The sequence below is a fragment of the Stegostoma tigrinum genome, chromosome 35 (assembly GCF_030684315.1).
Source record: "Stegostoma tigrinum isolate sSteTig4 chromosome 35, sSteTig4.hap1, whole genome shotgun sequence".
Lineage (NCBI taxonomy): Eukaryota > Metazoa > Chordata > Chondrichthyes > Orectolobiformes > Stegostomatidae > Stegostoma > Stegostoma tigrinum.
The window spans coordinates 25,285,703-25,313,458 of NC_081388.1; the positions used below are offsets into that span (position 1 = coordinate 25,285,703).

The 27,756-nt window shown below is 44.9% G+C and overlaps 1 protein-coding gene across 4 annotated transcripts in view; it reads left to right on the forward strand.

Moving 5' to 3' along the window:
* elof1 (elongation factor 1) overlaps nucleotides 1-22,954 on the forward strand; it is a 32,428-nt gene extending 9,474 nt beyond the window's left edge. For 2 of the 4 annotated variants that reach the window (XM_048522076.1, XM_059639937.1), the window contains 3 exons: nucleotides 9,665-9,788; nucleotides 19,142-19,212; nucleotides 22,742-22,954. In XM_048522076.1, the coding sequence (XP_048378033.1) occupies nucleotides 9,673-9,788; nucleotides 19,142-19,212; nucleotides 22,742-22,806 (252 nt within the window). In that variant the 5' untranslated portion in view covers nucleotides 9,665-9,672 and the 3' untranslated portion in view covers nucleotides 22,807-22,954. Of the gene's footprint in view, nucleotides 1-9,636; nucleotides 9,789-19,141; nucleotides 19,213-22,741 lie in introns of all 4 variants that reach the window. The other 2 variants (XM_048522077.1, XM_059639938.1) reach the window with 1 other exon arrangement.
* Nucleotides 22,955-27,756: the final 4,802 nt, after the last annotated feature.

Sequence of the window (27,756 nt, forward strand, 5' to 3'; positions counted from 1 at the left end):
TAATGGAGGGAGAGATGGGGGATAGGGCCAGTGTAGCTTTGGAAGAGGGATTGCTCCGCGTACCCTACAAAGAGGCAGGCATAGCTTGGGCCCATGCGGGTACCCATGGCCACCCCCTTTGTAGGAAGTGGGAGGAATTAAAAGGAGAATTTGTTGAGGGTGAGGATGGGTTCGGCCAGGCGGATGAGGGTGTCGGTGGAGGGGGACTGGTCAGGCCTGCAGGACAGGAAGAAATGGAGGGCTTTTAGGCCATCAGCATGGGGAATGCAGGTGTATAGGGACTGGATGTCCATATTAAAAATGAGGTGTTGGGGCCTGGGGAATTGGAAGTTCTGGAGGAGGTGGAGAGCGTGGGTGGTGTCACGGATGGAGGTAGGCAGCTCCTGGACTAAGGGGGAGAAAATGGAATCCAAATGAGTGGAAATGAGTTCGGTGGTGCAGGAGCAGGTGGAGACAATGGGTCGACTAGCGCAGTCGGGTTTGTGGATTTTGGGAAGGAGATAGAAGCGGGCTGTGCAGGGTTGGGGAACAATGAGGTTAGAGGCTGTGGGTGGGAGGTCACCTGAGGTGATGAGTTTGTGGATGGTTTGGGAGATAATGGTTTGGGTGCTCAGGGTTGGGGTCATGATCCAGGGGGTGGTAGGAGGAGGTGTTGGAGAGTTGGTGCCTGGCCTCGGTAATGTAGAGGTCAGTGCGCCATACTACCACTGCGCCTCCCTTGTCTGCGGGTTTGATGGTGAGGTTCGGATTGGATCAGAGGGAGCGGAGGGCTGCATATTCTGTGGGGGAGAGGTTGGAGTGGGTGAGAGGTCTTGGAGAAGTTGAGGTGATCGAAGTCTCGACAACATTAGAGATGAAGAGGTCGAGGGAACGTAGGAGGCCTTGGAGTGGTGTCCCGGAGGAGGGGGTGCATTGGAGGCGGGAAAAGGGGTCAGTACAGGGAGGGTGAGGCTCACGATCAGAAATAAACATGGAGGCGGCGAAAAAACTGTTCAATCTCCAAATGAGAGTTATATTCATTGATGTGTGGGTGCAGGGGCACAAAGGTGAGACCCTTACTGAGGACTGCCATCTACCCAACCTTGTCCACCATCTGCAAGGTACCGTGGGGAGTGTTTTGGAATGCTTTCCACTTAGCAGGATGAATGCAGTCCTGACAATACTCAAGAAGCCTTTTTTTGGCATCCAGGACAAACCAGTCTGCATGATTCACACCCTAATTGCAACCTTCAGCATACATTCTGTTCATCACTGAAACACAGTGACAGCAGTGTGTACCATCTACAAGATAACTCACAGTGGCTCATCAAGGGGCCATTGGCAGCACCTTTCAAGTCAGTGACCTTTACCATCTAGAAGGTCAATGACAATAGATACATAGGAACACCACTGTCTGCAATTTCCCCTCCCACCATCTATAAGCTCCCCTCCAAGTCCCACACTATCCTGATTTGGAACTCTGTTGACAACTCTTCGTAAGAGCACCGTTTGTCACTACATACCAGGGACTACAGCAGTTCAAGAAGACAGCTCACCATCACTTTTTTAAGACAATTAGGATGGGTAATAATCGGTCAGCAATGCCCACATCACGTGAAGAGAGAAAGCAAGTTGATATTTTGAGTCCAAAATGATTTTTCTTTTTGTGGATGGAAGCGTCGTTCTCCACTGCTGTCATACCTGCATGGTTTTTCTAGCGCTTTGTTTTTACTTTCACTTCCTAGCACCTGCAGTATTTTGCATCTTGGCTATTATTTTAGCCCTTTGCCCTCACTTGTCCTCATTTCCTAACATGACTTGGTGTCACATTTAAGTTTATAATCCTGTTGTGAAATACTTTGTTACACTTTAGAAGAAGGTGGAGGGGTAGCTCTGTTAATAGGCACAATACAGCAAGATTGTCTTAGTTCTGGAGATAAAGATATGTAATCTGTTTGAGTAAAGAAGAGAATTAGTAAAGTCAAGAATATTAGATGAAATTTTGCAATGGACGACTTTTGCTGGATCATCTTCAATGTGTGAGGACTTTTTGTTAAACCTCAGGAGATGGCAGAGATTGTAAATGAATATTTCGTGTCAGTTTTTACTGTGGAGAAAAATGGAGGCAAGAGAACTCTGGGAAACGCATACTGATGTTTTGTAAACAGTTCACGTTACAGAAGAGGAAGTGCTGGAGGCCTTAGAACATATAAAAGTGGATAAATCTTTGGGACCTGATTTAGTGTATCCCAGGACTTTGGGGAAATTAGGGAGGAAATTACATGTCCCCTTACAGAAATATTCGTATCATCTATAACTACGAGTGAGATGCGGGGTGACTGGAGAGTGGCTAATGTTGTGCCTTTGTCTGAGAAGGAATGTAAGGAGAGCCTGGGAACTGGAGACCTGTGAGCCTGACTTTGATGGTTAACAAGTTGTTGGTGGTGATTCTGAAAGATAGGATCAATGTGCATTTGGAGGGACAAAGAATGAATGGGGATAGTCAACATGGTTTTGTGCGAGAGAAATCATGTCTCTCAAATTTGGTTAAGTTTTTGAGGAAGTAACCAAGAAAATTGAGGAGGACAGAGCATTGGACATTGTTTACTTGGACTTTAGTAAAGCCTTTGACGAGGTTCTACATGGTAGACGCAGTTAGTAAAGTTAGATCACGTAGGATTCAGTATGAGCTTGCCAACTGGATACAAAATTGGTTTAATGGTGAGAGACAGTGATGGTGGGAGGTTGTTTTTTTGGTCTGGAGACCTGCTACCAAATGTCTTTGACAGGGATTTGTGTTGGGTCCACTTTTGTTTGTCACTTATATAAATGATTTAGATGGAATATAGAAGGCATGAGTCAGTAAGTTTTCAGGTGGCATCATGATTGGTGGAATAGTGGACTGTTAAGGAGGTTTTCTAAGACTACAAAGAGATCTCGATCAGTTCTGTCAACGGGCTGAAGAGTGGCAGATGGAGTTTAATTTGGATAAATGTGAGGTATTGCATTTCAAAACAGCGAACAATTGCAGGACCAGTACAATTAAAAGTAGGACCTTGCTGTAGTGTTGTCAAAAAGAGAGACTTAGCGTTCAGTTGCATAATTCTTTGGAATTTGCATCACATGTGGACAGGGTGGTTAGGGCATTTAGCAGGCTTGCCTTCATTGCTTAGCCTTTGAGTATAGGATTTAAGAAATTATGTTGAGGTTGCACAGGACATTGGTGAGGCCACTTCTGGAGTAATGTGCCAGTTCTGTTTTAGGAAGGATGTTATTAAGCTGGTGAGGGTTTAGAACGATTTATCAGGATGTTGCCAGCAATGGAGAGTTTGTTATAAGTAGAGGCTGGATACGTTGGGACTTCTTTCACTGGAGTGTAGGAGGTTGAAGGGTGACCTTATAGAATTTTTATAAAATCATGAGGGGTATAGATAAAGACTAAGGGGCATATTTCTAAAGTAAGAGAGAAAGATTTAAAAAAGACATAAGGGTCATTTTTATTTTACGAGTGGTTTGTGTATGGAATGAACTTGGAAGAAGTGGTGGATGTGGGTACGTTTACAATGTTTAAAAGACATTCAAATGAGTACATGAGTAAAAAACGTTTTGAGGTATATGGGCCAAGCGCAGGAAGGTGGGACTAGTTAAATTTGGGATTATGGTTGGACGGACGAGTCTGTTTCCGTGCTGTATGACTCCTGACTCTATGACATATGATGACAACCAACTTATGACTGCTAGTTGAGCTCACAGCATGGTGTACTTGCATATACTGGAAGCTATTATTGTTAATATACAGGGCCCTGCTCTTTGTAGACAAAATAAATATGTACATGCACAGTACATGTTTCAATTCAAAACAGGTGACGGGTGGTCGCTGATTTATTTCTTGGTAATGTTCTGAAATATCAGTCAACCTGCTTAGTTTAAAATTTTTAAACTATTAACTATCATTCAACATTACTAGGTGCATTGTCAAAGAGTCATACAGTAATGCACCACAGAAACAGACCCTTCGGCTCAACTCATCCATGCTGACCATGTTTCCCAAACTGAAGTAGTCCCATTTGCTGTGTTTGGCCCATATCCTGCTTAAAGCCTCCCTGTCCATTTACCTGTCCAAATGTCTTTTAAGTGTTGTAATTGTATCTGCCTCTACCACCTCCTCTGACAGCTCATTCCATATACACACCACCCTCTGTGGACAAAGTTGCCCCTCGGGTCCCTTTTAACTCTTTTCCCTCTCACCTTAAACCTATGCTGTTCAGTTTTGGACTCCCCTACCCTGGCTATTTTTACCTTCTGTATGTTCCTCATATTGTATTAACTCCTACGAGGCTACTTTCATTCTCCTACACTCCAGGGGAAAAAGTCCCAGCCTATCCAACCTCTTTTCGTAACTCAAACCCTCCAGTCTCAGTAATATCTATGTAAATCATTTTTGCACCCTTCCTGTAGCAGCGCAACCAGAATTGTACACAGTACTCCAAATGTGCCTTACTAATGTCTTGTACAGCTGTAACATGATGTCCCAACTCCTATACTCAGTGCTGTAAATGATGAAGGCAAGCGTGACTTCTTCACTACCCTGTCCGCTTGTGATGCCACTTTCAAGGAACTATGCACCTGCACCCTAGGTGTCTCTGTTTGACAACACTTCCCCCATGGCCCTTACCATTAACTGTGTAAGACCAGCCCTGGTTTGTCTTTCCAAAGTGCAACATCTCTCGTTTATCTGCATTTAACTACATCAACCATTCCTGGACTGACTCGCTCAGTTGATCAAAATACAAACGTAGTCTTAGATATTTTCTTTACTGTCCACTGTACCACCAATTTTGGTGTCAACTGAAAACTTACTAACCATGCCTCCTGTGTTTTCATCCAAAATGTTTATATAAGTGACCAACAACAAAGGACCCACGCAAACAATGTCTAATGCTCTGCCTTCATCTTCTTGGTCACACCTTCAAAAAGCTCACTTAAATTTGGGACACTATTTCCCAAACACACAGTTGACTATCCTTAATCCGTCCTTGTCTTTCCAAATGCATGTAGATCCTGTCTCTCTGAAACCGCTTCAACAACTTTTCCCATCACTGATGTCAGGCTCACCAGTCTATAATTCCCTGGCTTTTCCTTACAGCTTTTCTTAAATAATGGTACAATATTGGCCACCCTGTATTCTTCTGGCACCTCACCCCCTGGCTGTCAAAAATATAAATATCTCTCCTAGAGCCACCACAGTTTCTTCCCTAGCTTCCCACAATGTCCTGGATACAGTTGATTATGCCCGGGGATTTACGTATCTTTTATGCATTTTAAGATCTTCAGCACCTCCTCTTCTGTAATGTGGACTGTTTTCAAGACATTGCTATTTATTTCCTCAAGTTCCCCAGCTTCTATGAGTTTCTCCACAGTAAATACTGACGTGAAAATTGTCCATGGCAACACCTCTACCAATCAGCATACACTTGCCAATGAACAAGGGCTCTTCAGCTGTGCAGCATAAAATTTGGTTTTCTCTTTGAATTTATATTCTTACATCATCAGATGTGTGCAAGATGAAAGCTTTGATGTATTTTTTTCAGCAATACTCATCAATGACTAAAAGGAGAGTTAGGCTATGGAAACTATTGTGAAACACGAAAACAAATAGTAAGAGTGTTTAAAGTATTTAAAAAGGAAAAGAGTAAGTGAAGTGACTGTTGGTCCCCTGCTTGGTATTTAAAAATGGAAAATCAGGAAATTAGAGTTTGGACAGAAATTTTGCATCTGTCTTCATTGTAAAGGATAGAAGTAACATCCCAGAAATAATGATGAATCAGGGTGAAAAAGAGGGATGAACACAAAAAATTTTATTCACTCTGGAGAGAAAGTAGTGAGAAAGTTTAGAACTAAAAACTAACAAGTGCCCTGGTCTCCACAATTGGATCCTAAAAGAAATGGCGGCTAACATAATCAATGCATTTGCTTTAATCTAGTGAATTTTCTAAAATTTGGGAAAGATCCCATCAGTTGGAAAAATTGTGAATACAATTCACCTATTTAAGGAAGAGGAAATAGGAAGCGGGAACCCATAGAACACTTAACATAGAGCAAGTGCTGGAATTGTTTATTTTGTAGGTTGTAGCAGGGAAAATTTCAATGCCAGCAGGAAGAGTGAACCTGGTTTGTGAAAGGAAAATCATGCTTGACTAATCAGTTGACAGTGGTGTAGTACAGGGTTCAGTGCTGAGGCCTGAACAATTTACAATTTATCTCGATGACTTGGATGAATGGACTAAAGTTTGCTGATGACAGACAATTGGGAAGGAAAGATGGGAAGAGGATAAAAGTTTGCAAATAACATTAGTCTTTACGAAAGAAACAAACTTTGTAGTGAATGAAACCTTTGAAGAGCAGGTGTGCATGCTGGAATGGATAGAGATAGAGGAAGCTGATGTGCTGAAAATTTTGTCAAACATTAAGATTGACAAGTCGCCAGGCCCGGACCAGATTTGTCATCGGCTGCTTTGGGAAGCGAGAAATGCAATTGCTTTGCCACTTGCGAAGATCTTTGCATCCTCGCTCTCCACTGGAGTCGTACCTGAGGACTGGAGAGAGGCAAATATAATTCCTCTCTTCAAGAAAGGAAATAGGGAAATCCCCGGCAATTACAGACCAGTAAGTCTCACGTCTGTCGTCTGCAAGGTGTTAGAAAGGATTCTGAGGGATAGGATTTATGACCATCTGGAAGAGCATGGCTTGATCAAATACAGTCAACATGGCTTTGTGAGGGGTAGGTCATGCCTCACAAACCTTATCGAGTTTTTTTGAGGATGTGACTAGAAAAGTTGATGAGGGTCGAGCTGTGGATGTGGTGTATATGGACTTCAGTAAGGCATTTGATAAGGTTCCCCATGGTAGGCTCATTCAGAAAGGTCAGGAGGAATGGGATACAGGGGAACTTAGCTGCTTGGATACAGAATTGGCTGGCCAACAGAAGACAGCGAGTGGTAGTAGAAGGAAAATATTCTGCCTGGAAGTCAGTGGTGAGTGGGGTTCCACAGGGCTCTGTCCTTGGGCCTCTACTGTTTGTAATTTTTATTAATGACTTGGATGAGGGGATTGAAGGATGGGTCAGCAAGTTTGCAGACGACATAAAGGTCGGAGGTGTCGTTGACAGTGTAGAGGGCTGTTGTAGGCTGCAGCGGGACATTGACAGGATGCAGAGATGGGCTGAGAGGTGGCAGATGGAGTTCAACCTGGATAAATGCGAGGTGATGCATTTTGGAAGGTCGAATTTGAAAGCTGAGTACAGGATTAAGGATAGGATTCTTGGCAGCGTGGAGGAACAGAGGGATCTTGGTGTGCAGATACATAGATCCCTTAAAATGGCCACCCAAGTGGACAGGGTTGTTAAGAAAGCATATGGTGTTTTGGCTTTCATTAACAGGGGGATTGAATTTAAGAGTCGTGAGATCTTGTTGCAGCTCTATAAAACTTTGGTTAGACCGCACTTGGAATACTGCGTCCAGTTCTGGTCGCCCTATTATAGGAAAGATGTGGATGCTTTGGAGAGGGTTCAGAGGAGGTTTACCAGGATGCTGCCTGGACTGGAGGGCTTATCTTATGAAGAGAGGTTGACTGAGCTCGTTCTCTTTTCATTGGAGAAAAGGAGGAGGAGAGGGGACCTAATTGAGGTATACAAGATAATGAGAGGCATAGATAGAGTTGATAGCCAGAGACTATTTCCCAGGGCAGAAATGGCTAGCACGAGGGATCATAGTTTTAAGCTGGTTGGAGGAAAGTATAGAGGGGATGTCAGAGGCGGGTTCTTTACACAGAGAGTTGTGAGAGCATGGAATGCGTTGCCAGCAGCAGTTGTGGAAGCAAGGTCATTGGGGTCATTTAAGAGACTGCTGGAGATGCATATGGTCACAGGAATTTGAGGGTGCATACATGAGGATCAATGATCGGCACAACATTGTGGGCTGAAGGGCCTGTTCTGTGCTGTACTGTTCTATGTTCTATGTTCTATGTTCTATGTTCTAAAGTAGTATTGACGGGTTAAGTCAGTGGGCAGAAGTTTAGCAGATGATATGTATTATTGGTAGATGCAAATGTTCTATTTTTGACAGGAAGGAATAAAAAACAACATAGCATTTGAATAGAGATTGTAGAACTATGATACTGAGGGATCTGAGTGGCCTGGTGCAGAAGATTGTTTGCAAATTCTGTGGTGTTTCAAAAGGCAAGTGGAATGCTTATTGTACAGGAAATGGAACATAAAAGTACAGATGTTTTGCTGCAGTTGTAGAGACAGTTGGAGTACTGTGTACGGTTTTGGTCTCCTACCAGATTGATAGCTGAGATGGCAGGGTTATCCTATGAGGAGAGGGCCTACAATCATTGGAATTTAGAAGAATAAGAAGCTTTCTTATTGAAAAATGACTATATTTTTAAGACAACAGTAGATAACCTTTGACTCCCATATTAGTTAAGAACCTATGGATGGAAATATGGAGTTGAGGCCACATTCAGATCAGCCATGGTTTTACCAAATGACAGAGCAGGCCTAAGGAGCCAAGTGACCTAATCTTGCTGCTAATGTGTTTTATTAAATTTATAGCTACTATATAAATGAAAATTGTCATTATTGTAATTGTATGCTCTAGAGTGCATCCATACTGCACTGTAATTCTGCTGTGTTCAGAAAGTGAACTGAATGTTCATAGATTTATACAGTGCAGAAAAGGCCTTCAGCCCATCAAGGCTTCACTGACATAACTACCACTAAAAGTGTACTCCTCTCAACTTCCTGCACTTGTCCGATATCCTTGAATGTTATAATATTTGAAGTACTCATCCAAATTTTTTTGAAAAATTGTGAAGTTTTTCCCCCAAATCTGTCTGAATCTCCTGGCTCGCACCCTAAAACTCTGACCTCTCGTCATTGACCCTTTCACCAAAGTTGCTCTTTATTCATTCTGTCTACACCTTTCATAATCTTATACACCTCACATATACCCAGAAAATGGATACTTCAACTCTAAACCAATATAAGGTTTATTTGTATAATCTTGCTATTCCTTACCTTTAATGTCCATCTGAGAAGGACTTTAAAACCTTGTTTTAACATCTTATTCAAAGAGGTTTGAGATATAAAAATAGACTGGAAAAGCTAGGACTTTTTTCACTGCTGTATATGAGGTTGAGGGGTGACCTTATAGAGGTTTGTAAAATCATGAGGGGGCATAGGTAAGGTGAATGACAAGGGTCTTTTCCCTAGGGTGGGGTAGTTCAAAAGGTTCTTCTAAGGTGAGAGAAGAAAGATTAAAAACGGACACGAGGAGCAGGTTTTTTTATACAGACGTTGGTTTGTGTGGAATGAATTGCCTGGGAAAGTGGTGGTTGCAGGTATAGGAAAGCAATAAGAAATGTTTGGGGGAATATGGACCAAGTGCAGGCAGACGGGACTAGCTGAGTTTGGGATGATGGTGGGCGTGGTCTGGTTGGACCGATGGCTCTGTTTCTGTATTATGACTCAACCATCCAAAGATACCTCTTGCACCGCACTTCTCTTTGATCATTAACTGAATCTCAGTTGAATCAAGACCCCCAAGGCTACTGTCTTATTTCCGCAGTATAAATGCAAGATTAACACAAATTTAGGTTTTTCTTACTTGACTGTTTTCTACAGAAGTTGAAATGGGACGCAGGAAATCGAAGAGAAAGCCTCCTGTCAAGAAGAAGGTGCTTGGCACTCTAGAAACACAATTCACGTGTCCATTCTGTAACCATGAAAAGTCATGTGATGTTAAGATGTAAGTGTGCGAAATTACAACATTTTGTTTTCAAAGGCTTGATACATTATCAGTTTGCAGATGTTCTGGTTGTTGTACCTTTTAATGAAATGAGTTGGTTAAAATAACAGAAGGGATAGGAAAGAGAGTAGACCATATATCCCATCAAGCCAGCTCAGCCATTCAGTCCAATAATGACTGATCTTGATCTTTATGTCCACTTTCCTATCTGCACTCCAAGTCGCTTGATTCCTTGAGAGATCAAATGTCTGTCTATCTGAACCTCAAATATCTCCGATGATGAACTCTCTGGGACAGGAAATTCCAATGATTCACAATCCTTTGAGTGAAGTAATTTTTCCTGAACTCTGTAGTAAAGCATCAGACCCTTTTCCTGATGCTGTGCCCAGTGTTTTAAATTTTCTGACCAGTAGAAACAGTGTCTCAATATCTACACTGTCAAGCCACTTCAGAGCCGCCTAAATTTTGACAAGATCACCTTTCATTCTTCTAAACTCTCAAAGACTATAGACCCAATTCAATCAGCCTATCAACATAGAATAACCCTATCATCCCAGAGACAATCTAGTGAATCATTGCTATACTACATCAAAGATAACAAGGTGCGGAGCTGGACGAACACAACAGGCCCAGCAGCATCTCAGGAGCACAAAAGCTGATGTTTCAGGCCTAGACCCTTCATCAGAGAGGGGGATGGGGTGAGGGAACTGAAATAAATAGGGAGAGAGGGGGAGGCGGACCGAAGATGGATAGAGGAGAAGATGGGTGGAGAGGAGAGTATAGGTGGGGAGGGGATAGGTCAGTCCGGGGAAGATGGACAGGTTGAGGGGGCGGGATGAGGTTAGTAGGTGGGAAATGGAAGTGCGGCTTGAGGTGGGAGGAGGGGATGGGTGAGAGGAAGAACAGGTTAGGTCGGGAGGGGATGAGCTGGGCTGGTTTTGGGATGCAGTGGGGGGAGGGGAGATTTTGAAGCTTGTGAAATCCACATTGATACCATTGGGCTGCAGGATTCCCAAGCGGAATATCAGTTGCTGTTCCTGCAACCTTCAGGTGGCATCATTATAGCACTGCAGGAGGCCCAGGATGGACATGTCATCTAAGGAATGTGAGGGGGAGTTGAAATGGTTGGCGACTGGGAGGTGCAGTTGTTTATTGCGAACCGAGCGGAGGTTTTCTGCAATGCAGTCCCCAAGCCTCCGCTTGGTTTCCCCAACGTAGAGGAAGCCACAACGGTTACAGCGGATGCATTATACCACATTGGCAGATGTGCTGATGAACATCTGCTTGACGTGGAAAGTCTTCTTGGGGCCTGGGATAGGGGTGAGGGAGGAGGTGTCGGGGCAAGTGTAGCACTTCCTGCGGTTGCAGGGGAAGGTACTGGGTGTGGTGGGGCTGGAGGGGAGTGTGGAGCGAACAACGGAGTCACGGAGAGAGTGGTCTCTCCGGAAGGCAGACAAGGGTGGGGATGGAAAAATGTCATTGGTGGTGGGGTCAGATTGTAGATGGCGGAAGTGTCGGAGGATGATGCGTTGTGTCCGGAGGTTGGTGGGGTGGTATGTGAGGATGAGGGGGATTCTCTTTTGGCGGTTATTGCGGGGATAGGGTGTGAGGAATGAGTTGTGGGAAATGCTGGAGACACAGTCTAGGGCGTTCTCGACCACTGCGGGGTAGAAGTTGCAAACCTTGAAGAACGAGGATAACTGGGATGTGTGGGAGTAGAATGCCTCATCCTGGGAGCAGATGCGGTGGAGGCGAAGGTATTGGGAATAGGGGATGGAATTTCTGCAGGAAGGTGGTGGGAGGAGGTGTATTCTCGGTAGCTGTGGGAGTCAGTGGGCTTGAATGGACATCGGCTTCTAGGTGGTTGCCTGATATGGAGACAGAGAGGTCCAGGAAGGTGAGGGACGTGTTGGAGATGGTCCAGGTGAACTTGAGGTTGGGGTTGAAGGTGTTAGTGAAGTGGATGAACTGTTCGAGCTCCTCTTGGGAGCATGAGGCGGCGCTGATAGTCATCAGAGGAAGAGATGGGGTTTAGGGCCATTGTGGGTGCGGAAGAGGGACTGTTCCATGTAACCTACGAAGAGGCAGGCACAGCTTGGGCTCATGTGGGTGCCCATGGCCAACCCCTTTGTCTGCAGGAAGTGGGAAGAATCGAAAGAGAAGTCGTTGAGGGTGAGGACGAGTTCAGCTAGGCGGTTGAGGTTGTCGGTGGAGAAGGACTGGTCGGGTCTGCGGGACAGGAAGAAGCGGAGGGCCTTTAGGCCACCTGCATGCGGAATGCAGGTGTGTAGGGACTGGATGTCCATGGTGAAAATAAGGTGTTAGGAACCGGGGAATTGGAAGTCCTGGAGGAGGTGGAGGGCGTGGGTGGTGTCATGGACATAGGTAGGCAGTTCCTGGACCAAGGGGGAGAAAATGGAGTCCAGATAGGTGGATAACAAAGTGTGGAGCTGGATGAACACAGCAGGCCAAGCAGCATCTCAGGAGCACAAAAGCTGATGTTTCGGGCCTAGACCCTTCCCCTGATGAAGGGTCTAGGCCCGAAACGTCAGCTTTTGTGCTCCTGAGATGCTGCTTGGCTTGCTGTGTTCGTCCAGCTCCACACTTTGTTATCTTGGATTCTCCAGCATCTGCAGTTCCCATTATCACTTATTCCAGATAGGTGGAGATGTGTTTGGTGGGGCAGGAGCAGGCGGAGACAATGGGTCGACCGGGGCCGGCGGGTTTGTGGGAATTGGGAAGGAGGTAGAAGTGGACGTTGCAGGTTTGGGGAACAATGAGGTTGGAGGCTGTGGGTGATGAGGTTGTGGATGATTTGGGAGATGATGGTTTGGTGCTCGGGGGTGGGGTCATGATCCAGGGGGCGGTAGGAGGCGGTGTCGGAGAGTTGGCATCTGGCCTCAGCAATGTAGAGGTCAGTGCACCATACTACAACTGCGCTTCCCTTGTCTGCGGGTTTGATGGTGAGGTTGGGATTGGAGCGGAGGGCTGCACTTTCTGCGGGGGAGAGGTTGGAGTGGGTGAGAGGGGTGGAGAGGTTGACGCGATTGATGTCTCGGTGGCAGTTGGAGATGAAGAAGTCGAGGGAGGGTAGGAGGCCTGGGGATGGTGTCCAGGAGGAGGACTTGTGTTGGAGGCGGGAGAAGGGGTCAGTGGTGGGAGGGTTAGGCTCACGGTTAGAGAAGTAAGTGTGGAGATGAAGGCAGTGGAAAAACTGCTTGATGTCCAAACGTGACTTGTATTCGTTGATGTGTGGGTGGAGGGGGACAAAGGTACAGGTACTTCTTTTCTTAAATATTAAAACCAAAACTACACTCAGTATTCCAGAGATAATGGGAACTGCAGATGCTGGAGATTCCAAGATAATAAAATGTGAGGCTGGATGAACACAGCAGGCCAAGCAGCATCTCAGGAGCACAAAAGCTGACGTTTCGGGCCTAGACCCTTCATCAGAGAGGGGGATGGGGGGAGGGAACTGGAATAAATAGGGAGAGAGGGGGAGGCGGACCGAAGATGGAGAGTAAAGAAGATAGGTGGAGAGGGTGTAGGTGGGGAGGTAGGGAGGGGATAGGTCAGTCCAGGGAAGACGGACAGGTCAAGGAGGTGGGATGAGGTTAGTAGGTAGCTGGGGGTGCGGCTTGGGGTGGGAGGAAGGGATGGGTGAGAGGAAGAACCGGTTAGGGAGGCAGAGACAGGTTGGACTGGTTTTGGGATGCAGTGGGTGGGGGGGAAGAGCTGGGCTGGTTGTGTGGTGCAGTGGGGGGAGGGGATGCACTGGGCTGGTTTAGGGATGCAGTAGGGGAAGGGGAGATTTTGAAACTGGTGAAGTCCACATTGATACCATATGGCTGCAGGGTTCCCAGGCGGAATATGAGTTGCTGTTCCTGCAACCTTCGGGTGGCATCATTGTGGCAGTGCAGGAGGCCCATGATGGACATGTCATCAAGAGAATGGGAGGGGGAGTGGAAATGGTTTGCGACTGGGAGGTGCAGTTGTTTGTTGCGAACTGAGCGGAGGTGTTCTGCAAAGCGGTCCCCAAGCCTCCGCTTGGTTTCCCCAATGTAGAGGAAGCCGCACCGGGTACAGTGGATGCAGTATACCACATTGGCAGATGTGCAGGTGAACCTCTGCTTAATGTGGAATGTCATCTTGGGGCCTGGGATGGGGGTGAGGGAGGAGGTGTGGGGACAAGTGTAGCATTTCCTGCGGTTGCAGGGGAAGGTGCCGGGTGTGGTGGGGTTGGAGGGCAGTGTGGAGCGAACAAGGGAGTCACGGAGAGAGTGGTCTCTCCGGACAGCAGACAGGGGAGGGGATGGAAAAATGTCTTGGGTGGTGGGGTCGGATTGTAAATGGCGGAAGTGTCGGAGGATAATGCGTTGTATCCGGAGGTTGGTAGGGTGGTGTGTGAGAACGAGGGGGATCCTCTTGGGGCGGTTGTGGCGGGGGCGGGGTGTGAGGGATGTGTCGCGGGAAATGCGGGAGACGCGGTCAAGGGCGTTCTCAATCACCGTGGGGGGAAAGTTGCGGTCCTTAAAGAACTTGGACATCTGGGATGTGCGGGAGTGGAATGTCTTATCGTGGGAGCAGATGCGGCGGAGGCGGAGGAATTGGGAATAGGGGATGGAATTTTTGCAGGAGGGTGGGTGGGAGGAGGTGTATTCTAGGTAGCTGTGGGAGTCGGTGGGCTTGAAGTGGACATCAGTTACAAGCTGGTTGCCTGAGATGGAGACTGAGAGGTCCAGGAAGGTGAGGGATGTGCTGGAGATGGCCCAGGTGAACTGAAGGTTGGGGTGGAAGGTGTTGGTGAAGTGGATGAACTGTTCGAGCTCCTCTGGGGAGCAAGAGGCGGCGCCGATACAGTCATCAATGTACCGGAGGAAGAGGTGGGGTTTGGGGCCTGTGTAGGTGCGGAAGAGGGACTGTTCCACGTAACCTACAAAGAGGCAGGCATAGCTGGGGCCCATGCGGGTGCCCATGGCCACCCCCTTAGTCTGTAGGAAGTGGGAGGAGTCAAAAGAGAAGTTGTTGAGTGTGAGGACGAGTTCAGCTAGGCGGATGAGAGTGTCGGTGGAGGGGGCCTGGTCGGGCCTGCGGGACAGGAAGAAGCGGAGGGCCTTGAGGCCATCTCCATGCGGAATGCAGGTGTACAGGGACTGGACGTCCATGGTGAATATGAGGTGTTGGGGGCCAGGGAATTGGAAGTCCTGGAGGAGGTGGAGGGCGTGGGTGGTGTCACGGACATAGGTGGGGAGTTCCTGGACCAAAGGGGAGAAAATGGAGTCCAGATAGGTGGAGATGAGTTCGGTGGGGCAGGAGCAGGCTGAGACGATGGGTCGACCAGGGCAGGCAGGTTTGTGGATTTTGGGAAGGAGATAGAAACGGGCCGTGCGGGGTTGGGGGTTGGCCATGGGCACCCGCATGGGCCCCAGCTATGCCTGCCTCTTTGTAGGTTACGTGGAACAGTCCCTCTTCCGCACCTACACAGGCCCCAAACCCCACCACTTCCTACGGTACATTGATGACTGTATCGGCGCCGCCTCTTGCTCCCCAGAGGAGCTCGAACAGTTCATCCACTTCACCAACACCTTCCACCCCAACCTTCAGTTCACCTGGGCCATCTCCAGCACATCCCTCACCTTCCTGGACCTCTCAGTCTCCATCTCAGGCAACCAGCTTGTAACTGATGTCCACTTCAAGCCCACCGACTCCCACAGCTACCTAGAATACACCTCCTCCCACCCACCCTCCTGCAAAAATTCCATCCCCTATTCCCAATTCCTCTGCCTCCGCCGCATCTGCTCCCACGATAAGACATTCCACTCCCGCACATCCCAGATGTCCAAGTTCTTTAAGGACCGCAACTTTGCCCCCACGGTGATTGAGAGCGCCCTTGACCGCATCTCCCGCATTTCCCGCGACACATCCCTCACACCCCGCCCCCGCCACAACCGCCCCAAGAGGATCCCCCTCGTTCTCACACACCACCCTACCAACCTCCGGATACAACGCATTATCCTCCGACACTTCCGCCATTTACAATCCGACCCCACCACCCAAGACATTTTCCTCCCCTGTCTGCTTTCCGGAGAGACCACTCTCTCCGTGACTCCCTTGTTCGCTCCACACTGCCCTCCAACCCCACCACACCCGGCACCTTCCCCTGCAACCGCAGGAAATGCTACACTTGTTCCCACACCTCCTCCCTCACCCCCATCCCAGGCCCCAAGATGACATTCCACATTAAGCAGAGGTTCACCTGCACATCTGCCAATGTGGTATACTGCATCCACTGTACCCGGTGCGGCTTCCTCTACATTGGGGAAACCAAGCGGAGGCTTGGGGACCGCTTTGCAGAACACCTCCGCTCGGTTCGCAACAAACAACTGCACCTCCCAGTCGCAAACCATTTCCACTCCCCCTCCCATTCTCTTGATGACATGTCCATCATGGGCCTCCTGCACTGCCACAATGATGCCACCCGAAGGTTGCAGGAACAGCAACTCATATTCCGCCTGGGAACCCTGCAGCCATATGGTATCAATGTGGACTTCACCAGTTTCAAAATCTCCCCTTCCCCTACTGCATCCCTAAACCAGCCCAGTGCATCCCCTCCCCCCACTGCACCACACAACCAGCCCAGCTCTTCCCCCCCACCCACTGCATCCCAAAACCAGTCCAACCTGTCTCTGCCTCCCTAACCGGTTCTTCCTCTCACCCATCCCTTCCTCCCACCCCAAGCCGCACCCCCAGCTACCTACTAACCTCATCCCACCTCCTTGACCTGTCCGTCTTCCCTGGACTGACCTATCCCCTCCCTACCTCCCCACCTACACCCTCTCCACCTATCTTCTTTACTCTCCATCTTCGGTCCGCCTCCCCCTCTCTCCCTATTTATTCCAGTTCCCTCCCCCCATCCCCCTCTCTGATGAAGGGTCTAGGCCCGAAACGTCAGCTTTTGTGCTCCTGAGATGCTGCTTGGCCTGCTGTGTTCATCCAGCCTCACATCTCAGTATTCCAGATATAGTTTCACCAAATCACTTTAGAATTGTCACAAGATTTCTTTCTTCCTGTGCGCAAATCTCCTTTGCAATGAAGGCCAACATGCCATTTTGTCTTCCTAATTGCGTGCTAACCTGTTTACTTTGCACACCCAAGTTCCCTTGAAATACAAGTTTCACATGTTTTAGAAAGAATTCTGCTTTTCTATTCTCAAGACCAAAAAGAATAACTTACACTTTTTTAATGTTATGATTAATCTTCTATATTTTTGTACACATCTATTCTGTCTGAATCTCTTTATAGACTCTTCATCCCCACAGCTTACCTTTCCACATAGCTTTGAATCATGAGCACGCTCAGATGCATTACTTCCTAGTCTAGGTGGTAAATTTCGTGTAATTAGATCACCTTTAGATAAATTTCATGTCATGTTCATTGTAGTATTCAAGCAAATCAAGACTTCATTTGTATTAATGGTGTGCCATTTTGATGCCATTTTGAAATACTTGTGTTATAACTACTCGCATGTATTAGCCAAGGTTTGTTACATAATTCTTTATCTCAGTCATTAGTATAAATTGTAAAAATCTGAGGCCCAAGCACAGACCCTTGTGGTATGCAACTATTCACTATATATCATCTTGAAAATGCCCTACATATGTCCACTCACTGTCCGGAGTATTAAGCAATTCTCTATAATTCTCTGTCCATGACAATATATCCCAATTCCATGATCTCTTCTCTTGCCCCTCAAGCATTATGTGCTGCGCATTATTCTGTGTCCTTTTTTGGAAGTCTATGTCTTCTACAAATACTGGGCCCCTTTTACCTATCTTCTGAGTTACATCCTAAGAAAAAAAATCATATAAACTTTGTCAAACCGGATTTTCCTTTTCTAAAACTGTATTAAACTATTCTAATCATTCTGTGCTTTTCTAAGTGCATTGTTAAGGCTTCCTTAACAATAGGTTCTAGCATTTCACAACATTTGATGATAGGCTAATTTGCCTGTAGTGCATTGTTTTCTATCGTGCTTCTTTCTTGAAAAGTAGTGTAACATTTGCAACTTGCAGTGTGATAGGACTGCTCACAAACCGAAGGAATTTTGGAAAATCATAGCGAATATGTTCACTATCTCTGCAGCTATTTCTTTTAGACCGTAGGATACAGACAAGTAGATCCTCGGATATTTTGTGTTTTAGTCTCTTAAATTTCTCAACAATTACCTGTTGATATTAATTTTCATAATATTCATACCCTTTTTATCCCCTGGTTCCCATTTATTTCTGGATGGAAACTTGCATATTCTGTAAAGATTGAGCAAATATATTTATCTATTCTACAGGATAATATCTCCAACCTGTTTCAGAGGGACCAACATATACGTTAGCTACTCTGTTCCTTTTTCGATTACTGATAAAATATCTTTACAATCTGTTTTTGTGTTTCTGGCTACCTTACTATTGTATTCTACTGGTTGCCTTTTGCTACTTTCTAGGACACTACATTTCTTGCTTGCTGTCATTATCCCCATACCCCCCAAACCTCGTGTGTATTCTCTCTCCCTTCTCGCTTTCTCTGTCTCTTTATGTCTAGCCCAATCGCCCACTCTCCTTTCCCCCCATCAGCAGTCTTCAATCCATGCTAATGTTACCCCTACAGCATGATCCTTTATCTTCTACATGCAGGGTTAAAATATTGAATACCACAAAAGGCCGCATTTCCCTGTTTAAGTAATGGATATATAATCAGATTAGGAAGTTGCATTTCATGTTAATTACTGTGCAATGTAAAATTTGGGGCCATTATGCCAAGTTGCACTGTAAACCTTTTAATGCAAATTTCCGTTCCAGGGTGCACCTACAGAAGCTTAGTGGCTCAGGCTTATCTGATCTCTAAGCTTACAGCTTTTCCTGCAAATATTGCTTATAGTAATTCAAATTTTTACTGCTTTTATTAAAGAATACAGGCTAACCATTAACAAATACTGTTTTTGTTTCTTTCTACAAATAACAGCATAAATTGTTGGAGTTTGAAAACCTGTTAGTATCCGCTTTATTGCACCATCCAAGAAATAAATAAATGAACAAATTAATTGACAGACTTTGCCAGTTTCTTGACCAGAGGGGTTTGTGTGCGTGGAGCTGTGTCTCCTGAATTCTGTTCTTTGCTATCTGCAAGTATTATTTCTGTGATCCTTTAAATTTCACAGGTTATGCCTTAACCTGGGGCTGAACAAATCAGGGTGGGGAGAACTAATTGGAGCCACCTCTTTGGTTCTGAGAGGGTAGTGTGGAGTATCATGTTAAAATTTAGCTGTTTCTAATTTTTTCCTCCCCACTCCCATTTTTCAGGGACCGCGCGCGGAATACAGGAATCATATCCTGCACTGTGTGTTTAGAAGAATTCCAAACTCCAATAACATGTATCCTTCATTTAAAAACAACAGATTATGGAGAGATTCTGGAACATGCGCATATATTTGGTCTGACCTTGTCCTCATCCATTCTTCCTAATGTCCACGTTTCACAGTTCTTGTGTCAAGCATACAACGTACACCAACTTGGTACAGATAAGATCCCAAGGAATGAAATGAGCAGACTTCAGGAAGTGTGGCCAAAAGCTTAGTCAGAGATAGTTTATTCGTTCGATTTTATGGCAGCGTTAAGAATTCAAGAGAAAACCGTAGAGCATGTGTCGAGATAGCGGAAGCCAAAATTGGCAGAAGTGAGGCATAGGGTAGTGGAGATGCACATAAGTGAGCATTGGAGGAGCATGACATTCTTTGGCTAGATGGTAGGGGCATCTGCTTGTTGGGACTGTATCACTGAAGAAATTTGAGATGGGGTGGAATGTGGCCTTGAAGTGATTTTTTAAAATGCAGTTTTAAATTAAAGCCATTGAGAAGACCAGTGTCTAATATATGATGATCATATGGAGAATAGGATACAGGCATCAGCAAATACTGGGTGAGCTGAAGTTTGTGGAGAGTAATCTAGAAGCAACCAAAATATTGATAAGGTTTCAACAGAAGGTGGATTTAGATGTTTAACACAATGGAGCTGGATTGTAGTTGAACAGGTTTATTTGAAAACTCTAGCTTCTGGAGTATTGCTGCTTCCTCAGGCGTACTGAGAGAGGCATAAAGACACAGAATGTTAAAAGTAAAAGATAATATAAACTGATGCGAATGTATTTAACAAACCTAAGTTGGCTGGCAGGCTCCCTCCTGTTAAATCTTTAATCAGTTAGAAAGGAGATGCAGGTTCCGATTGATTAAAATACACATCTCAGAATTTCTTTCAAGTCACTGCCGCAAGATAACTAAAGGTTTTATGAGTTCATACGAAGAGATGACATCTCAGGTCAGACAGTGCATTTTAGGTGTTGAGCGTCGTTTAGAATCTGTCTGTGTCACTAACCTGGAGTCAGACTGGTTTTATTTCCAAAGCAGGCATTTATAAAATGCCCCATTGACTGACTGTGTCTACAAATTGTGGGCTTTTTGAACAAAATAGAGTACATCTGCAATGTAGAGGAGGCCACATCAGGAACAGTGGATGATATGGCCTCTTCTACATTGCTGGGACCAAGTGAAGGCTCGGAGACTGCTTTGCAGAGCACCTACACTCAACTCGTGACAAACGACAACACCTTTCAGTCGCAAATCATTTCAATTCTCCCTCCCACTCCCTGGGTGACATATCCATCTTGGGCCTCCTCCAGTGTCACAATGACACCACCTGCCAACTGGAGGAGCAGCACCTCATCTTCCACCTTGGGAGCCTACAACCCAGTGGTCTCAATGTGGACTTTACCAGTTTCAAAATCTCCCCACCCCTGGCCTCATCATGACCAATCCTCACTCTCATCTCCGCCTCCTTGACCTGACACAACCTGTCCATCTTCTCTCCACCTATCCGCTCCTCCCACCTCACTGACTAATTTTCACCACTCCCTATCTGCACTCACCTATCACCATCCTGCCTACCTTTCCCAGCCCCACCTCTCCCCGCTCTCTTTATTTCAGAGCTCCCTTCCCCATTTCTGAAGAAGCATCCTGACCCGAAACGTCAACTTGCCTGCTCCTCTGAAGCTGTCTGTCCTCCTGTGCTTCTCCAGCTCCACACTGTGTTATACCAGACCTGTGTGTGTTTGTGTGTGTGTTGTTGGGGGGTATTGTTAATTACATGGCTTTACGCAGTGATGGTAGTAAAAAGGCAACTGGACGAATGTTACTCAATGAGCCAAGTTATAGTCAAAGCAGGTGACTATGCAGTCCTCTACATTAAGGCCACAGATGAATGTCTTGTTTGAGAGTGCATAGGTTTGCTGAAAAAGAGTGTTATGTTGAAGAGGTGGCAGATGCAAGTGATCAGTAGTGGAGACCATGGACATTACAGCATGGGGGTTGGTGAGATCTTCTTTTGGCATGGCGTTGTCTTTGTCTGATTTTAATTTATATATATAATCATCCACACCAATTTCTTCATGCACTGTTACCTGTGGTGCCCTCCAAGAATCTGTTCTTGGCCTCCTCACTTCTCATCTCCATGCAGTCTTTGGCAACATCTGCTGGAAACATGCATGCTAATGACTCCCAGCTCAAGCTCACTACTGCTTTCTTAGTTTTCTCCACCATCTCTTAAATTTGCTGACATTCATTACTAGATGAGCAGAAATTTCTTCAGCTAGAAATTGGTAAGATGAAAACCATTATCTTCAATTCCTTCTACAAAGTATTCCCAAGCTGCCAACTCCATCTGTCTCCTCCCTGCAGCTGCCTGAGGCTGAACCAGGCTTTTCACAATCTCAGTTGTCTTGATTGTCTTCCAACCACACACCTGTGCCATCATGAAGAACGTTCATTTTTTTCATCTGTCAAATCACCTACCTCTGCTCCTGCCTTAATACACTTGTGATTTATACAGTTATCCATGCCACCAATTGCTCCATATTTGACTATTCCACCTTGTTTTTGGCTGGCCTCTCACTTTTGTCTTTTTGTGTACTTGAGATCATCGAAGGTCCATTGACAAGTGACATTGAATCCTGTTCATTGATCTTCTATGTTTAGTGAACTACATAAAATAGATTAAATAGCCCTCAAGAATTAGAACACGGAACTCTACAACACAGTACAGGCCCTTTGGCCCACGATGTTGTGCTGACCTATGATCCTACTAAGATCAATATTTTTAGCCTTTTATTCTTGGCCTTTCAAATCTTTCTGTAACTTCACTGGTCTGCCTCTGTAATCTCTTTCTTCACTATAACTCTCTGATATATCCACTGTCCTTCACCGTTGGTCTCTTTCAAGCAGCTTTGATTTGGACCATTGGGAGCTGAGCCTTAATCTGTCAAAGCAGTAATGTTCTTCTTAAACCTTTCCATCTCTCTTCCTCTCTTTCCTTCTTTAATACACTCCTTAAAACCTCCCTCTTTGAACAGACTTCCAGTCATCTTTCCTAATAAAGGCACTGTATAGAAACAAGATAACAAAGTGTAGAGCTGGATGAACACAGCAGGCTGAGCAACATCTTAGGAGCACAAAAGCTAAGCAGAATCAAAGGTCCTAAGATGCTGCTCGGCCTGCTGTGTCCATCCAGCTCCACACTTTGTTATCTTGCATTCTCCAGGATCTGCAGTTCCCATTATCTCGGTGATTTAAAAACAAGTTGATTTTGCTGTTGGGATAATGGTGAGATTAATTCTCCCTGGGTGGCAAATTTGGTAAGATTAGCTCTTGCTGGGGGCACTGGATTGAAAGGTTAGTGAAAGGAATTTGGTACCTTTTTAAGGAGCTGTGGATGAGTGCACACATAATTTGTTGCCTGTATACCTTCCTACCCATCAGGGCTGTGCATTTGAAGTTTAGTGTTAATCCTGGTGATATTTAGATGACCACTGTTAATCTCATTGCTCGTGCCTTTTCTTTAACTGTTGTTACTCAGATCTGTCGGAGCCGGTGGATGTTTACAGTGATTGGATTGATGCCTGTGAAGCAGCAAACCAGTAACCTATGCTCAAGTCCCTTAGATTTTACTTCAAGGTGTTTTTGAGATATTGCTTTTTTGCTGACTGTATATAATTTGAGTTCATGTGGAATCTGCTGTAATCCTTTGGACTGTTCCCAGCTGTGTTATTAAAAAGTTAGAATTCTTCTATTTGTTGTGTGAGCTTTTACTTCTCACTGTTGAAGTTTTAACGAGTAGGTTTTCTGTCTTTCAGTGGATGTGAATGTATACGCAATCACCAGTAAGTTGGCATGTGGGCACATATGGGTACTCTCAGCCCTGGGAGCCTTTCTAACTCAGATGCCCAACCAGATTCCTTTTGAATTCACTCATCCTCTCACCTTTCACCATCTTGCAAGTTCCAGGCTTGCATCTCTTTCCCAAAATCTTAAATTTGTGTCCTATCATGCTTTACCATTGTGCAACAGCAAGTTTCAGAAAGATTAAGTTTGGTACAACATTTGTGGGCAGCACAATGGCTCAGTGGTTAGCACTGCAGCCTCACAGCGCCAGGGACCCGGGTTCAATTCCAGCCTTGGGTGACTGTCTGTGTGGAGTTTGCACATTCTTCCCGTGTCTGCATGGGTTTCCTCTGGGTGCTCTGCTTTCCTCCCACAGTCCAAAGATGTGCAGGCTAGGTAGATTGACCATGCTAAATTGCCTGTAGTGTTCAGGGGTGTGTGGGTTATACGGAGATGGGTCTGAGTAGGATGCTGTAAGGGGCAGTGTGGACTTGTTGGGCCAAAGGGCCTGTTTCCACACTGTAGGGAATCTAATCTAAAACTTTAAACATGAGTCTTAAAATTGAAGTTGGGACATGAAGAAAATATAAATAAATTGCTCACCAAGAAATATGTCAGAACAATAAATCCAATAATTTTTAATTCGTAAAGATGGCCAATAAAAAGCACCAAGCAGGAGAGCAAAATAAAGCTACAGAGTGGCACAGACTGGTTTTTTTGCCAGGGAACGAGGAAGGACTTATACTGAGCTCAGGAGCTGGTTTTAACTAATAGCTACCTTGCATTTTGCCTCTGGTGCATGCACTCCAAATTGACTTGGAGAGAATTTATACACGAGTGAGGAACAATAGTAGGTTGCCTTTCAGCTTGGGTATTCTTGCTGTCCCAACCAAATAAGTGGATAGTATTTGGAGAGGGTGTATGTGTGCCCAGTTCATTCCCAATCTCAGGTTTACACTCTAATCCTCACTCTTGCAAGCTGCCCCTGCCTCCCCTCATTAATTCCTTATTTTATATAATCCCTTTCAGTCCCTATCTCAGTCAGTTTCTCAGTTACTCCTACATGTTCTTGTTTTTGAGTTCATGCCTTCTTACTTGGTTTTCTTTGTGTATGCTTGTTCCTTCTGGGTTGCTCACGTAGTTATCTTGTGTTCACATCACCCTGTCTTGCTTCCCCACCCACCCCGTCCACTCCACACCTTTTCGCACCATCACTGAGGAGTGTGCTGTTGATCAAGCTCCACTACCTCAAAGTGTACAATTGAATTTGCAAGATGCTAATTTTATTTACTATTTGCGAGACTTAAAAAAGACTCACCAGGTTTCATTTATGAACACAAAAATGTACTTAGTCTTTAACAATTGGTAAAATGGATTATTAATTACTACTATAACAATTGTGCAAGATTAGAGATAAAGCTCTGCAGTGTTTTTATCAGTGGAAAAATAGGCAAAAATAAAGTCTTATGAATCAAAAGTCCAAAACTCAAAGGTGGAAAGAAGTGACGTTCTTAGTTCTTTTGTCTGTTAACAAGATCACATTGCCGTCAGCCTCAGGACGAATGAAATTCCTTGCTTTTGGCAGATGGTCATTTAGATTGCGGTGTCTTATCGAATTAGTAGTTTTTAGTTTTCTGAGTCTTTGAGCAATGCCTTTTATCCAAAGAGAGGGAAAGACGGAGGTCACTGTTGCCCTGCAAACCTCTCCATAACGGAGAAAGAAACCTGTCTTTTTTGCACATTTCTTGGAGGTCTGTTTCCAATGGTTCCACTAACTGTCCACTAAATAGTTTCTATTTAGTAACTGTCCACTAAATAGAAACTAGCAGTCTAAATGCTCTGGATGTGAGTTTGCTCGCTGAGCTGGAAGGTTAGTTTTCAGACATTTTGTCACCATTCTAGGTAACATCATCAGTGAGCCTCTGACGAAGCACTGGTGTTATGTCCCGCTTTCTATTTATCTGGTTAGGTTTCCTTGGGTTGGTGATGTCATTTCCTGTTCTTTTTCTGAGGGGATGGTAGATTGATTTGGAGCCAATATGTTTGTTGATGGAGTTCCGGTTGGAATGCCATGCTTCTAGGAATTCTCATGCGTGTCTCTGTTTGGCTTGTCCTAGGATGGATGTGTTGTCCCAATCAAACTGGTGTCCTTCCTCATCTGTGTGTAAGGATACGAGTGATAGTGGGTCATGTCGTTTTGTGGCTAGTTGATGTTCATGTATTCTGGTGGCTAGCTTTCTGCCTGTTTGTCCAATGTAGTGTTTGTCACAGTTCTTGCAAGGTATTTTGTAGATGACGTTTGTTTTATTTGTTGTCTGTATAGGGTCTTTTAAGTTCATTAGCTGCTGTTTTAGTGTGTTGGTGGGTTTGTGGGCTACACGACTTGGACCTCTTGGCATCAGGGTAGCCCGCAAACCCACCAACACACTAAAACAGTAGCTAATGAATTTAAAAGACGCTCTGCTTTTCCAATGTCACTTGACATTTTGTAAATAGTAAATAGATCACAAAACAGTTTCTCTTTTGAGTAACTTTTTTTAGAAAAATTCACATGGTAAAATCTGCACCCTAAGCATTGACCAAAACTTTGAGAATAAAAGTTGGAAAAATCAGAAAATATTTATAATTTTAACAGTGCACCTACTCCCCCTTGCAGCCCACCTCCCCTCCCCTGACACCTTCATCCATCTTATGCATCTTCACCCTCCTTGTTTGGTTTTGCTGCCCTCTTGTGTACTTATGGTGTCCACACAACAATGCACGATTCTGGTCTTCCCTAACATCCAACTAGCAACGTGGAAGCTCTCACTTGCAGTCTTTCCCTCATCTCACTGTTTACTCACTGCCACCACTGTAGTATTAAGGTCTCAATTTGAATGAAGTCTTGCATTCATACAGCTGGCTGTTGCTTAATTACTGTATGTTTCTGTCCCACAAAGGAAATAACGTGTAATTGGAGAAAAAAACTCCTTGCAAAAGTTTTTACTACCTTGCTTTTTGATGTAAAGTTCTGTAGCTGGACTCTGGACAAACCAGTTGTACCATCAATTAGTGAAAAGGCTTTTCTTTATCTGTGTAAACTTGTTGTAACATTGTACACTTCTCTTAAGTCTCCCCTCAATCTCTTCTGCTCCAAAGGAAACAGTTCCAACTTCACTGGCTTAAAATGGCCCATCATAATAAAGGACAGAAGGCATATCACACCTGGTTATAGTACAACAGGTTTATTTGAAATCACAAGCTGCACTTAGTGAGGTGATGTGAAAGCGGTCCGAAAGCTTGTGATTTCAAATAAACCTGTTAAACTACAACCTGGAGCCATGTGATACTGACTTTGTCCACCCCAGTCCAACACCGGCAACGCCACATCATGATAAAAGAGTGACTGTTGAAGCTAAGCAGTTTCATAGTTCTCAGAACTAACAAACTGGATGTTGGAAATCTAAAATTGAAACAAAAAATGCTTTTGATACTCAGTAGATCTGGCAGCATTTATGGAACAAGAAACAGAGAAGACTACCGGTGGTGAACCCTGAAAGTGGTGTGGAATGACAATGATAGAGATTCTGGGCCAAGTGGTTACTGATGTCTGGTGTATCGAAAAGTTGTGTTGCACCAGTAACTAATGCCAAGTTGACGTTGTTTTCCATACGCAGCATCCATTGTGTTGCTGTGAAAATTTTAATGTTATCCTCTTGCAATAGCCAGAAAGGTCATTTTTTTGTTATTTCATGGGGATGTGGGTATTGTCAACATTTGTTAGCCATCCATAATTATCCTTGAACCAAGTGGCTCCCTCGACCAATTCAGGGGGCATTTCAGAGTCACCTATAATGCAGTGGATTTGGAGTCATATCTAGGCTGGAATTGTTACGGAAGGCAGATTTCTTTCCCTGAAGGACATTAGTGAGTCAAATGGGTCTTTATGACAAACAATAATTTTTTAATCGTAATCATTACTGAAACTAGTTTTCAATTCCATATTTTATTGATTCAGTTTAAATTCTTGTGACGTTCCCACTATGGTACTATCTTCCCCCATTGTTGGGGGAACAGCAGATAGTCATACAGCATGAAAACAGACCCTTTGGTCCAACTAGCCCACACCTACCATGTGCCAAAACCAAACCAGCTCCATTGCCTGCGTTTGGCCCATATCTCAACAAACTCTTCCTATTCATATACTTATTCAAGTATTTTTTAAGAAGTGCATCTACCCAGTTCATTCTGCAAACTAACAACTGTTTTAAAAAACAAGTTGTCATAGAGTTGTACAGCATGGAAGCAGATCCTTCCATCCAACTCGTCCTTGCCAACCAGATATCCTAAATTAATCTAGTCCCGTTTGTAGAATTGGCCCATAATCTCTCTAAACCCTTCCTATTCATGTACCCATTCAGATGCCTTTTAAATGTTGTAATTGTACCAGCCTCCACCACTTCCTCTGGCAGCTCATCCCATACACACACTACCTTCCGTCTGAAAAAGTTGCCCCTTAACCTTTCCCCTCTGACCTTAAACATGTGGCCTACCCTTGGTAAATACTTTAGAACTGAAACCTGAGGGTTTGTTACTTGTATATTCTCCACAAGAATGCTTTGGGAAAGTGTCAATGTCTGAATCAGAGCATTTGAAGTGCTGGTTAAGAGTGTCTGAAATGCTCAGATAAAGACACGAGCTGTGAGAGCATTTATTCAATAAATCAGAAGC